This window comes from Mustela putorius, unplaced genomic scaffold (assembly GCF_011764305.1).
Source record: "Mustela putorius furo isolate JIRA1106 unplaced genomic scaffold, ASM1176430v1.1 tig00000139_pilon_pilon_pilon, whole genome shotgun sequence".
NCBI classification, from domain to species: domain Eukaryota; kingdom Metazoa; phylum Chordata; class Mammalia; order Carnivora; family Mustelidae; genus Mustela; species Mustela putorius.
The window spans coordinates 11,016,380-11,029,945 of NW_025421293.1; the positions used below are offsets into that span (position 1 = coordinate 11,016,380).

At 52.4% G+C, this 13,566-nt stretch overlaps 1 protein-coding gene across 3 annotated transcripts in view; it reads right to left on the reverse strand.

The window, feature by feature from the left end:
- Window positions 1-6,374: 6,374 nt before the first annotated feature.
- LOC101694110 (Grid2 interacting protein) overlaps window positions 6,375-13,566 on the reverse strand; it is a 35,766-nt gene continuing 28,574 nt past the window's right edge. For all 3 annotated transcript variants that reach the window (XM_045075134.1, XM_045075133.1, XM_045075132.1), the window contains 8 exons: window positions 13,290-13,367; window positions 12,536-12,732; window positions 12,058-12,213; window positions 11,826-11,912; window positions 10,793-10,922; window positions 10,596-10,714; window positions 9,786-9,950; window positions 6,375-9,543 (listed from right to left, as the gene is read on the reverse strand). In XM_045075134.1, the coding sequence (XP_044931069.1) occupies window positions 9,472-9,543; window positions 9,786-9,950; window positions 10,596-10,714; window positions 10,793-10,922; window positions 11,826-11,912; window positions 12,058-12,213; window positions 12,536-12,732; window positions 13,290-13,367 (1,004 nt within the window). In that variant the 3' untranslated portion in view covers window positions 6,375-9,471. The remainder of the gene's footprint in view (window positions 9,544-9,785; window positions 9,951-10,595; window positions 10,715-10,792; window positions 10,923-11,825; window positions 11,913-12,057; window positions 12,214-12,535; window positions 12,733-13,289; window positions 13,368-13,566) is intronic.

The following is a 13,566-nucleotide window of genomic DNA, read 5'->3' on the forward strand; positions in this document are numbered from 1 at the left end:
CGAATGAGAACCAAGAGAGTATAAAAAAATGATCTGGCGTAGTTGAAAAAGAACCAAATAGAACATTTCAAAAAAAGACTTTATTTTTAAGCCATCTACACCCAATGTGGGACTTGAAGTTGTGACCCCAAGATCAAGAGTCACATGCTCTGCTGACTGAGCCAACCAGGCACTCCCCAAATATAGCTGCTATAAATAAAAGCCATAATAATTGATATTAGAAATTCAGTAGGTGAATCAAGCAGATTAAACATGGCTAAAGAGAGAATTAATGAGTTAGGAGTTAGATATGAAGAAATTAAACAGAATTTATGGGGCAGATAGATGAAAAACATGAAAGAGAGAATAGAGTAAGAAACAAAATGTCTGATTGGGATATCAGAAGAAAGAAAAGATGGAAAGAATGAGAGAGAAACAATATTCAGAAAAATAATTACTAAGAACTTTCCAAAACAGATGAAATATCTAAATTCTCGGTTTCAGGAATCCCAGTGAATCCCAAGTGAGACAAAAAAAAAAGAAAATCCCAGCGTGCCTGGGTGGCTCAGTCCATTAAGCACCTGCCTTCAGCTCAGGTCATGATCCTTGGGTCCTGGGATTGAGTCCCACATCAGGCTCCTTGCTCAGTGGGGATCCTGCTTCTCCCTCTGCCTATCACTCTCCCTGCTTGTGCTCTCTCTCTCAAATGAATAAATAAAACTTTTTAAAAAAGAGATTTTCAGATACAAAAATGGAAAGAATTTACTACCACTGACAGGCTCTCACTACAAAAAATTCTGAAGTGGGGGTGCCTGGCTGGTTCAGTTGGAAGGCCATACCCCCCTTGATCTCGAGCCCCACATTGGATGTACAGATTAATTAAATTAATACATAACAACGTTTTTTAAAAAAAGTTCTAGTGTTGGGGTGCCTGGGTGGCTCAGTGGGTTAAGCCTCTGCCTTTGGCTTGGGTCATGGTCTCAGGGTCCTGGGATCGAGCCCCGCATCAGGCTCTCTGCTCAGGGGGGAGCCTGCTTCCCTCTCTCTCTGCCTGCCTCTCTGACTACTCATGATTTCTCTCTCTCTCTCTCTCTCTGTCAAATAAATAAGTAAAATCTTAAAAAAAAAAAAAAGTTCTAGTGTAAGGTAGGTACTTGAGAAGAGTGAAAATGATCCCAAGAAGGAAGAAGGGATGACAATTGAGAAGAATGTGACGATAAGAATTCTTCAGTGGTGGATACTGGGAGACCCAGAGTAAGACAAGAGGGGGCACCTGGGTGGCTCCGTTGGTTGGGTGACTGCCTTCGGCTCATGACCCAGGACTCTAGGGATCGAGTCCCACATCAGGCTCTGTCCTCAGTGGGGAGTCCGCTTCTCCCTCTGACCCTGCCCCCTCTCATGCTCTCTCTTTCACTCTCTCTCTCAAATTAATAAATAAATCTTAAAAAGAAGAAGAAGAAGAAGAAGATAAGAGCTCAGCAACCAGCTCTCCATCAGGGTAGAAGTTCTGCATCCAGGAGACAGTGGGCCCAATGGTTCCCCAAGATGGAATTTTCCACTATGCCTGAGAAAAAAACTGACAAAATTAAAAATATCTGCTAGAGCAGTGATCCCTTGAGACTCTGCAGTTCAGCTCACGAACCAACATTGTATTAATTAGTGTCCATTTAAACAGCCTCCTTCAGAGATATCCATTCGAATTTAGTATAAGGGAGGGCTAACCAAGGTTTTGGGATGACTTTCTTGAGCACGTGAGAAATGGTTCTTGACGCAGGTACAAATATTCTCATTTATTTCTGGGAACTTCAGATCATTTTTGGTAACTAAGTGGTGTGTTTTTGACAAGTAGTATGTATTTCAATGACTTTGACCAGCGCGTAAGTAAAAATCCGAGACCGGTCTTAACATTTTGGGTCACTCGTTGGCAAGCATCATTGTTTTTCACTGATCCCTATTTTGGGACATCCTGGTTGCTTCTGATCTGGCCTACACATTGAAAAGCATCATAAAACAAATCGATTTGTATAGCAAAATGCGGACAATTGTATAACTATTTACATACAACATACACCTGTGTATTTCATCAATGGGACTGGGGTCTTATCACCTATTCCCTTTTTGTTTGCTTGTTTGTTTTTGTTTGTTGGGGTTGGAGGTTTTTTTTAAAAGATTTTATTTATTTATTTGACAGAGAGAGAGATTACAAGTAGGCAGAGAGAGGGGGGAAGCAGACTCCCTGCAAAGCAGAGCCCAACGTGGGACTCGATCCCAGAACCCTGAGATCATGACCTGAGCCGAAGGCAGAGGCTTAACCCATTGAGCCACCCAGGCACCCCTGTTTTTTGCTTTTTATAAGTAAAAAAGTTTCAGAGCAAGCACACAACCACTCTTCATTCTTTGCCACAGACAGATAAAACAGCCTCAGGGCACCTGGGTGGCTTAGTGGGTTCAAGCCTCTGCCTTCGGCTCAGGTCATGGTCCCAGGGTCTTGGGATGGAGCCCCACATCGGGCTCTCTACTCAGTGGGGAGCCTGCTTCCTCCTCTCTGCTTGCCTCTCTGCCTACTTGTGATCTCTATCTGTCAAATAAATAGATGGAATCTTAAAAAACAAACAAACAATCAAACAAACAAACAAAAAAACCAGCCTCCTGTTCAGGGCAGTTCAAAGTTAAGCACTGAAAGTATCCAGATAGTTTGAAAAAGCCACCCTCTGTTCATCTCTCCTTCCATTGGGGGTACAGCGTGTGTGCCTTTTTTGGTATAGAGTCAGCTTTGTGAACTTTTTTGGGGGGGGGGTTAAAAATTATAGCACCTTGGCTCATATTGACCCAAGAGATTTATACTTTCTTTTGATGCTTCTCTAGAGCTTATGACATAAAGTTTCAGCCTTAAGCATCAGCAAAACCTTGTGCACACGTTTCAGTTTGCTACGTAATATAATGCTACAAAATGGTACGTTTTCTCTTCTCATTTCTCTTTTTGCACGCAAGTTTGCTGTGAAAATGCAGATCTCTGAATGTGAATGAGGTTATGTCTGAGATTTATTTCTGCATATTATGTCTCTGAGTCCATGATGTCCTCAGAGGAATGATGAAGTATTTTCTATGTGGATGTATATACATATACATTCATGTATGCCTCAACACACATACACATGCATGTACATACTTCTTTTGAATAATATGAAATTATTTGGAGACAGGAACTTTCTGCAGATTCGTTCACCAGTGAGGATCAAATTGACCGCTGGGTACCTGGGTGGTTCAGTCGGTTAAGCGTCTGCCTTCGGCTCAGGTCATGATCCTGGAGTCCTGGGATTAATGCCTGCATCAGGCTCCGTGCTTAGTGGGGAGTCTGCTTCTTTGCCCTCCCCTGGCTCATCTGCTCTTTCTCTCTCAAATAAAGAAATAAAATCTTTTTAAAAAATTAGTTAATGATTGCTTAAAGTTCTTTGACAATCTGAGGATAATTTCTCATGGATTAGATTAAGTGGCTGAGAACACTTAAAAATGGCAAAAGAGATTGGATGGCATGCACCTTGTTTTTCTCTTTTTCTGCAGACTGGTCTATGCTCCTCTGGCCCACGTGGCAAATCTACTCCTCTTCTGTTCCAGAGAGAGGCCATAATGAGCTTGAAATATCCAGGTATTTATTTCAGATCTTCTTGGGCGGGGTGCAGATTGGCTCAGCTTAGGCCAAGAGTTCACTCAAAATCCAACATCGTGGCCAAGTGGGCAAAGACATACTGTGGAAAATGGCCCCCAAGGGCCCACTGGGTTTATTGAGAGGAGGGGCATTGGGTGGGGTCTGCACAGACAACCAAGAGGACTGCTCAGCACACTCCATAGGTCAAGGGCAGGCTCTCTGGCTCCTGTGAAAATTCCATTCCGGGCCATCTTCTGGCTTCCAAAGTCAAGCTGGGAAGAATGGTCACCTTCAGCCCAGTCTAAAGCTTGACTTGATTCATTTCAGGCCCCAAGATTCACCTTTTCGAGGATGACCAATGGTACGATTTCTATTTCCAGGAGAAAACCCATCCCCGGGAAAGGCGAGCACATGGAAGTTAGCATTAGGGCAACCGCCTCCCCCCCACCAGCGTCCATAGTACTCAGTTCTGAGCGGCTATGCAGCGGTCATGGACAAGCCAATCCCACAGGTTGCCTTGGCCAGAACTGCTCCTTCTTCTCCTTCCTCACTTGGGGTTTAAAAAACTCATCTCAGCCAAGGTCATCTTGTTACATCCAATTTTGTATTTTTCTTTTTCATTTATTGTCATAAGCCGTCTCCCGTGACTTCACACCTCCATATTTTAATCACTAAGTTCCAGTCCAACATGCAACTGTCATGTATCCTTTCACAAATCCTTTGCCTGTTCTTGTTGTTTCAGATCAACTCCACAAGCAAATGGACAGCTGTGTGCCTCAATGACTATCTGCATTCCTGTTTCTGTGGGGTAAGTTTCCTAGTGATGGTTATCATCCATTTCACCAGACTAGGGGATAGGAGGCCATGGGGATTTTAACTGCTCAAATCACAATGCTTCTAAGATTGCTCTGGCTCAGACTTGTGGGAGTTCTGGTCTTTCTCCTGGGTTTTCCCTCCTCAAAGAGCTTCTGGAGAATTCTTGAGGGATGAGGCCATGTGCCACACATCTGTTGTGGTGGCCTCCTGAATCTTGGTCTGGGTCCTATGCTCTGAGCTGCCATTTTTGCCTGCCCTGCTTGCATCCCTGAACCAATTCCCTACTAACACATTTAAGTTCTGCCAATGCAACTAAACCCCCCTGCCCCAGGAGGTTTCTTCCCAGTACCCAGTGGGGGAGGCAGGGCCTCTGTCCCTGTAGCTCTCACGAGGCAGGGCCCAGATCACCTTTCGCTAAGGAGTCCCCAGCTCCACGCCAGCGGACTCTCCCCTTCTGCCCGTGGATGTGAGACAAACTGGACATCCATTTCCTTCTGTGGAAACCCCCCACACTGTCCCTACATGGTCCATGAACACACAATCACTGTGTTTATTCAATGCTGGTGACATCGAGAATCCAAACTCTCTTTAGAGAAAATAATTTCCCTTCCCTTTCAAGACACTGTCAAGGTAAAGATGTAGCTCATTTGCACAACTAAACAGACCCTTTACCTCTTGGTCTGTGGAACCAGCAGCTGGTTTCGTGGTAGCTCACGGTTTCCCCGACCCCAACCCCAGAACACTGTGCGGGTCCTGCCTTCCTGCCAATGACGGGCCCACTGGGTGAATTTCCTCAAACAAAGGACATCTTCAAAACAAGGTAATCAGCATCTTTTCATCTAGAAACTGAAACTGCCAACTAGCCTCAAACACAGTTCTCTTGTTAAAATTGAAAAGCTAATCACGTCCTTTGTTATGGGGTACCCCACTATTCCCTAAGGCGGTGTGAATGTGCCAAAGGGTGCGGACCCTCTATTTCAGGGGTTACGGACTCACAGCTGGGCCCCATTGGACTCACAGGCATGTTTTCTTTGGCTTATCACAGATACTCTCCCTTGCAGTTCTGCACTGACTGCCAACATTTCACCAGGACATTGTAAATAAAAAAATCTAGATTTCTAGCTTCTTTTGAGAAAGCCTGAAGATCAGGTATCACAAGGCGTGCCTCCCCACAGCGAAGTCCATGGGCTGGTTTTCCCTGCAGACAGGGGATCTGCTCCCCGGCACCCCCATGCTCTCTCCTGTCCCCCTGTGTCAACCATCCTCCATCCCTGGTCTTGCGTCGCTTTCTTGCACCTGCCCACTTCTTGTGTTTGCCTTGCTTGCTAAGGCTTCTGTGGGCTTTTACTTTGCAAATCTTGTCCTAGTGCTTCGAATGCACGCGGCCAAACCATCTGACAGGAGGGAGGCAGTCATTTTCCTGAGTAGCTTGGGAGCCCTGTATCTGGATGTGATTTCAGTTTGATCTAATGGGCAATGATTGAGCGATTGCTGTGTGTAAAGGCTAGAAGCAGCGGGGCCAGTGGGAAATCAAGCTGTTGAGAGAGTTATCGGGTACACCTTGACCCCTGGTCGCCCGAGCCTGGGTGTGTGAGAATTTGCCAAGGGAGGACAAACAGTGCCCGGTGTTGCTTCAATAAAGGTCAGTTACGATAAGAATAAGGGTGCCCTGTGGCTTCCTGTCAGGGAGATAGCAGGTCGAGGGGGATGATGGGAGAGAAAGCCAGGTGGATGAACACTGAGAGGTGAGCACATGGTGGGGATACAGAGGCAGGGAGAGAGGGTCACAATGCAGAAAGACTGGATAAGACCCTGGGACCCACAGAGATTTGTAAAATTTTGTTGAGCAACACAAAGGAGACATTTCCACACAGAGGATGGGCTTTCATGGAGACAGGGCTGAGTTTTTGATCCAAAAAGTCACAAACCTTCCTGAGTTTCACTTTTTATTTGTAAAAACGAGAGGACAAAAAACCCATCTCAGAGGGTCACTGTGAACATGAAACGAGCCAAAATATGTAAAATGTTGGGCACACTACCTAGTAAACATGTGTGATCAGGAAAGGTGGCATGTAATTAGGCTATGTTATTGGGGTAGTATTATTGAGAAATTGGTAAATTCCTGGGGCATAAATGCTTGCCTTCACAGCTTGTCACTTGGTAAGGAGTTGCTGGGGGGACAGGGTACATGTATGGCTCACATATAGGGCCTTGTGCTGACTCAGGTATAGAAACACCGTGATGCAGGGCTCTAGAAAACCAAACTCAGGGAGGCTGACCCATAGGTGTTTGCACTCGCTATGGTGCCTGGCACATAGTGGGCAGTGAAGAAGTATCGGCCAATGCATTTATGAATGAAGAGCGCTCACTGGAAATGTGAAAAGTGAACATCCATAACCATCTGTGGATGGGTGCTCTTAGCCAACCCTCTTAGTGCTGCAAGCGACAGAAACCCATTCAAACCAGCCTAACCCAAAAAACTAAAATAAATTTGGAAAGTTTACAAATAGAGGCGAAATGTATTGGCTTAGAGACTGACGAGTCCAGATATCTGCTTCAGGCATGGTTGGATCCAGGAACAAAGGGGTGTGTGGAGGGGGCTTCTCTCCTCTTCTTCCCTGTGTCAGCTTTACACCCAGGCGGGTGTTCTCCACATGGTGGTCCTGGCAGCCCCATCCGGGGTTCCACCCTCTAGACATCCAACAATTCATCTAGAAGAGAGGGAGCCTCCCTTTCCAAACAGTGCTAACTTGAGGCTAACTGAATGCTGAGCCGCCCAGCCGGAGTCATGAGACCACCCTTGTCCAATCAGCCCTGCTCAGGGCCTATGAATAGGGGAGGCACAATTTCCCAAATGAAAACTGGGGTGCTTTCCCCCACAGAAAGGAGACTAATTGGTCTAGGCAGGTGCAGGGCACTACTGTCCACCGGAAGGAGTAGAGTCAGGGGACTAGGCAATGGGTGACTAGGTAAGAGAGAAGGAGAAGCATGCTACCAGGACGACACGCAGAGATGGCTAACCAGAGCTGGGCTGGCCACTGAGGAGTTCAGGAGGCTGTGATCTGTACCGGCATGTCTGGCCAAGCGGGCAGGCAGTTGACTGATTGTAAAAATGGCTCTGATTCTCTACCCCTCCCTGAATCCACGCCCCGTGCCATGTGACTTGGCATCACCTCTCATCAAGAGTGGAACCCATTAGCCCTCCCCTGGAACCTGGGCTGGCCCTGTCACTTGCCAGGAGACTGTGGTGGCAGGGTGGTATGCCAGCTCTGAGGTCTGAGCTTAGACATCAAGAGGGCATCTATGATTTTGCTTCTGTGACTTTGGTTCTCTTGGACCCCTGCCTCCACCATGGGAACCATCCTGGCTATTTGGCTGGAGGATGAGAGGCCACATGAAGCCGTCCCATCTGTCCCAGCCGAGGCCCCAGCTGTGGGAGAGAGGGTGGGGAAGGGCGGAGGGAGAGGAAGACAGAATCTTAAGCAGGCTCCACACCCAGCATGGAGCCTGACATGGGATTCGATCTCACGACCCTGAGATCATGACCTGAGCTGAAATCAAGAGTCAGATGCTTAACCAGACTGAGCCACCGGGCACCGGTTTATAGGATGGCTGTGAGTGGGGAACAAAGAAAGAACATACATGGCCTCGAAGAGCAGTTGTGGGAGACTGGCAAGAACTGAACAGGTCCCAAATACTGTCCAAAAGCAACATTAGCCATTTGACTGTAGGGAAAGAAGAAGAATCCAAGAGACAAGTTCAAAGCCCAGTGCAGACTTTTGTGGAAGAAAGTTAAGGAAAGAGGCAATGGGAATCTACTGATGCTGGAAACTGTCAGCGGGAGCATGGGAAGGATGGAGGAAATTAACACATCATCCCTGTCCACAGCAGCCCTGCTCCCTGTCTCCTCCAGCCACTGACCTCACCAGGGCCTCCAGACACACATGGGAAAGAGCCTCTGGGATCCCAGCTACCTCCCACTGTGTCATCCAGCCCAACGACTGCTCTGCGCAGGGGACCCATTCCAGGGTTCCCTGGCAGGACCCATTCCAGCCAATCAGCCCCCGAGTCCTGCCAAGTCCTGCTGACCCAGCACCGGAACATCTTTCTGTTCTCTCTGCCCATACCTTGACCACACTATCCCACTTTAAGGCTCCCCAAACTGAACTAAAACTTGTCTGCTGGATAACGCCCCCAATTCTCCAGTCTGACATGGCGTGTCTTCCTAATCCTCACCTCCTCCGGATCCCTGCCCAGCATCTGTCCTGCCTGTTCTGCTTCTAGGCTGCAGCCAGCTGCAGTTTCTTCCAGCTTCCAAGTCCTAGACTAGGTGCCCAGGCCCCCAGATCCCTGTACCCAGCGATGTCCTTTCTCCTGCTTTCTTCTGAGCTGCCCCAGGAGGCTGGGGCTGGGAAAGGAACCTGAAGGCCAATTGTGCCCACTGGCTGGGCATGTTCAAGGGCATCTGTCACCTTCTCCAGGCTCCAGAGTGAATGTTCTGCAAGGGCGTCCCTCCAGTTCACTGGGAGAAGGCCCCAAAAGGAGATTCCGATGTCCTCGTTTGGGGCAGAGTATGCTCTGGCCAAGCTTGGAGGGGCAGACACCCACTTATAGCCCCAGGGTGGGGGCCACCCCATAGTCCATTTGCGGGTCGCAGCACTGTCACCCCTCCCTGGGACCAGCCAGAGTCCTGAGGGAGTGCACAGCCAGCACCTGCTCCAAGGCCCAGAGCGAGGCGGGGCAAAGCCAGGCCTCCCAGGGTGAGCACACTTGTGGGCAGCCAAGGTTCACACTCCCTGGGGAGTTGGCACCTCCTCTCTGCCTCAAGCCCCCAGTGCTCCATTGGAGCCAGAGTCAGGGCCAAGGCCCACAGAGGGGCAGCCGGCACGGACCCTGCACCTTCCCGGTGCCCAGAGCCTGACGGTTGAGGTAGCTGGAGCCACGGGGAGGCTGGGCCCCGTCTCCCATCAGGCTGCTCTGGGCTGCTCCAGGCCACTGGGACAGGCCTTAGGTAGGACAAGCTCCGCAGGTCACCAGGCGAGGGGTGAAACCATCCCCGAGCTGCGTGGGCCATCCCCAGCCTCCAGGTCACTGAGTGCTCGCTGGGGAGGAAGGGACACGTGGGGAGGGTCTGGTCAGTAGTCCCAGGAGCCCCTGACCCCATATGGCCTCATCTCCTCCCGCCCGCCCCTGCCCCAGAAAGCCAGAGAAGAGACCTGTCGACCCATGTGGGTCACGTCACACTTGCTGGAGGTCGCTTCCTGATCTGGGCTTCTTGGAGGCCCCGCATTTGACCTCTGGAGGGACTTCTCAGGGGCCCCTTGGGCCTCCCATCATGGCTCACCTCGAACTTGCTCATGAACTCTGCGAAGATGCCAAAGAAGGCCTCAGAGGTGGTGGCTTTGGAGTCCTCGCCGAAGAAGGCCAGCGCCCTGCCCAGCTCCTCCATGGCCTCGCGCTGCAGCCCGTCCAGAGCCCGCAACACCGGCTGGGCCGTCTCTAGGAAGGACTGAGTGGCCTCTGTTAAGGAAACTGCTAGGCGCCCTCAGGTTCTCTAGCTGCCCAGCTCCCACCTGCCCCGTGCCCAGTGCTTGCCGTGTTCAGGGGCTCCAGTGCTTTGGCATGAGGCCCTCTCAGCTGCTCCCAAAGCCCGCCACATCCAGCGCAGCCCCAAGGCCATCCACTTGCCTTCTCTGTGGGGTAGTCCCCTCCCCACTCTGGGCTCTTTTCAGATGCCATGACCCCCTCCTCCTCTAACACCCACTTATAGTAGCCCCCTGGCACTCTCGGCTTTGAGCTCCCCCCTTTTATTTCCTGTAGCATTTGTCCCTAACTGTGCTCAGTGGCAACATGTTCCTCTCCTGACTGCCTCTGGATGGCCAACACCTGTATCTTGTGACCCAAACCTGGGCTCTACTGCCCACGAGGACAGATGGGGCAAGGCAGCAGGTTTTGGACAGTCAAGAAAGCTCCTCTTGAGTAAAAGACTTGGTGCAAGTGCTTGGGTTCTAAATCACTAGGACAGACGCACTCCCAGGACACATAGAAGCCTTGCTGGGACCCAGGGTCTGTGGTGGCTGCTGGAGCGACAGCCAGCTCTCCCTGGCTTCCCCAGGGTCCACCGTGGTGCGGGGACAGGCTGCTCACTGGATACCGTCATGACCACAGCAAACTTGTCCTCACTGGAGGGGCACATGCTCTGGCAAGCAGCCTGTATCTCACTGATGGTGCCATGGAGGTCAGCCAGGTCACTGGTCAGGGCCCGTTGGTTCACTGCAGAGAAGGGAACGGAACCTCATGAGCGCTGACCTCCTAGCCCTTCCGCGCCCACTGCCCAACCACTCGGCCTACCTTTGGCAGCCAGGGGCACAGTGGGCAGGTCCTGAGCAAAGCCCAGGAGTTCTGGAAAGTGCTGGCTCAGTGATTTGGCAAGGATGTGCAGGAAGGTGGACTTCCCGTCCACAGTCTTGGTGGAGTTCAGCTGCAAGTGATGCCCAACACACATCCTCCTCAAGGACCCCATCAGATTCCTGGTCGCGTGGGTCTGGGTACTCTTGGCCCCACATCTCCTGGACTGTGGCACTAATTCCTGGCCCTTGACACTCATCAACTCCGAAGTTTATAGTACTCCTCATTGTGAAGCTCTGCCGGGATGCCCACAGGCCTCCCCAAGGTGTTCGGAGGTTCCCTGGCCCAGATCTTTGAAATGCTGCCCCCCGCCCCCACCCAGGAACCAGGTCCACTGCCAACAGCTAGAGGAGGCCACCAGGTGTCCCGTCCCTGGGAGCATGCCCTGGTTGGCAGATATAGTCCAAGATTTTTTAACTTCTGGGTGTGTGGGGGGGCACCACTCACATATCTTCCCCCTTGTGGCTTTCTAGAACCTTATGTGGCCCTTCTGTGCCTCAGACATCTTAAAACATTCATACCTACAAATGGAGTTTTTCTTCCTCCTTTTTAAAACAACTAACGGTACCCTGGGGAAAGGTCCCAGAAACAACGGGAAGGCTGGATATTCGAGCTGTCCTTGTTCAGATCCTAGGGGTTTTTTTTTGGGGGGGGGGTAGGACACCTTGGCAGTGGTGGTGGTATTAAGGGGCAGAACCTACCAGGCGGGATTCCCTCCTTCTTCCTGGAGTCTCCCCTCCTTGCCCCCCATACTCCCTTTTTCCAGACCCTGAGGCTTGGCTTGGAAAAGCCTCGACCCCCAACCTTTACTGCAGTTACATCCTGGCCTGCCAGCAGCCAAATCTTCCTCCTGGGGAGGGGCCCTCTAGGTTCCTGATGTTCTCTCCTTTCCTCTGCCACAACTTGGGGTGGCCCTGCCCTCCCTGGCTGTGACAGTAGGACAAGCGCATGGATTACTGCCAACTGGTCCCCTCACCTCTGTCAGGAAGTTGATCTTGAAGCCGGTGGTCTTGTTGGTTTTGGGCTGTCCGTCGTTGAGATAGTTGCCCATGGCCAACACAAACTGTGGAAGGGAAGATGGGCAGGCTCTGCCCAGGTCCTCACCCCACCGCCCTGGAACCACTATCAGGATGGGTCTCCAGACTGGGAGCCCCAGGAGGCAGACAGTTAGGTGGGGTGGCCAGAGTGGGGGGGGGCTGCGGCCTGACCTCCAGGATCTTGGCGAGCTTCCGGCTGTTCCTGAGCTCAAGGGAGGCCTGGCGCAAGCACTCCAGGCTGCCCCGGATCTCCTCCGTCTTCTCTTGCAGGGTGGCTTGGAAGTGCAGGCTTCGCAAGCGGGTTTTGTATTCGGGAACCGAGAGCATCTGTCACGAGGCAAGGCCAGGACTCACCCGCCCCACCAGGACACTCACCGCCCCACCGCAGCCTGGGGTGGGGGTCAGCTGGCTGCCCGGCATTCCCTCAAGAAAAATAAGCACAACCCCAATATAAGCACAAAAAAAGCAGCACAGTCCCATCTACCTTGGGCCCCAGGTGGGAACGGGAACTCAGAAGCGCCAGCGCGGTGGCGGTAGGGGAGCGGGACTCACGCAGCCCCGGTAACGAGAGAGCCCTGACTGGAGGCGGCCGAGGCCACCGGGCAGCACCCCCTGCCCCGCCCCCCGGCGGCCGTCGCGGCCGCAGCACCTGCAGGACGAACTGGTCGGGCTCGCTGAGGCGGCCGGGCGCCTCGCGGAAGGCCTGGTAGCGCTGCTCCTCGTCGGCGTCGGGCGCGAAGAGCAGCAGCTGCGCCAGGTGCGCGCGCTCCAGGCGCCGGGGCTCCATGCTCATGAGCACCTGCCGCAGCTCCGCCGGGCTCAGCTTCAGGTGAGCCAGCAGGATGGCTGTGGGCGGGGCCGCGAGCGTGAGCCGGGGGCGGGGCCATGCGGGCCGGGGGCGGGGCCATGCGGGCCGGGGGCGGGGCCCAGAAGTTCCCCGGGGATGACTGGGCGGAGCCTGGGAGGGGCAAGGAACCTGGGCGGGGCAGGAGCCTGCCCAGAGATGGAGAGGGTCCTTCCTCCGGCCGAATGAAAGTGAGGACCAGGTTCTCGAAGGGACAGACCTAGATACGGGTGGGGCTTGTGGGGATGGAGCCGGAAACGAGGGAGGAGACCGCGAGAGGGAGAGCAAGGGACGTCTGGAGGCGTGGCCAGGACCCGGGAGCCGCTCACACCTGGGGGCGGGGGCAACTAGGGGGCGTGGCCAGGGAGGGCGGAGCCCAGGCCGACACCAGCACCCAGGTGGGATCTAGGACCCGAGAAAGGGCCTTCACCCAGCCGGTATCGTCGGGGGGGGGGGTGCCCCCGGGGCCCAATCCACACACGTGGATTCAAAGCTCTGCGGCCCAGAGAGAGGGCCGCCTGCTGTCCCCCACAACCCCTGGGACTCCTCAACCCCTCACAGGTGTTGTAGGCCTTCTTGTGAGACAGGATCTCCACCACCTCTTTCTTCCTGAAGGGCTCAGGCCCAGGCACTGGCTCTAGAACGGAATATGGTTTAATGAGAGGAGAACAGGCTGGTGGGAGGGCCCCGGAGGGGTGTTGCCACACCCAATAACCCAGACATCTCCTGACGTGGCCTTTAATGACGAATCAGGTCCAGGTGTCCCCAGTCCCCTCATTTCTCAGTCTCCCACCCAGGACTCTCTGGCCCGCATACTCCGCATGCATGGTGCGTGC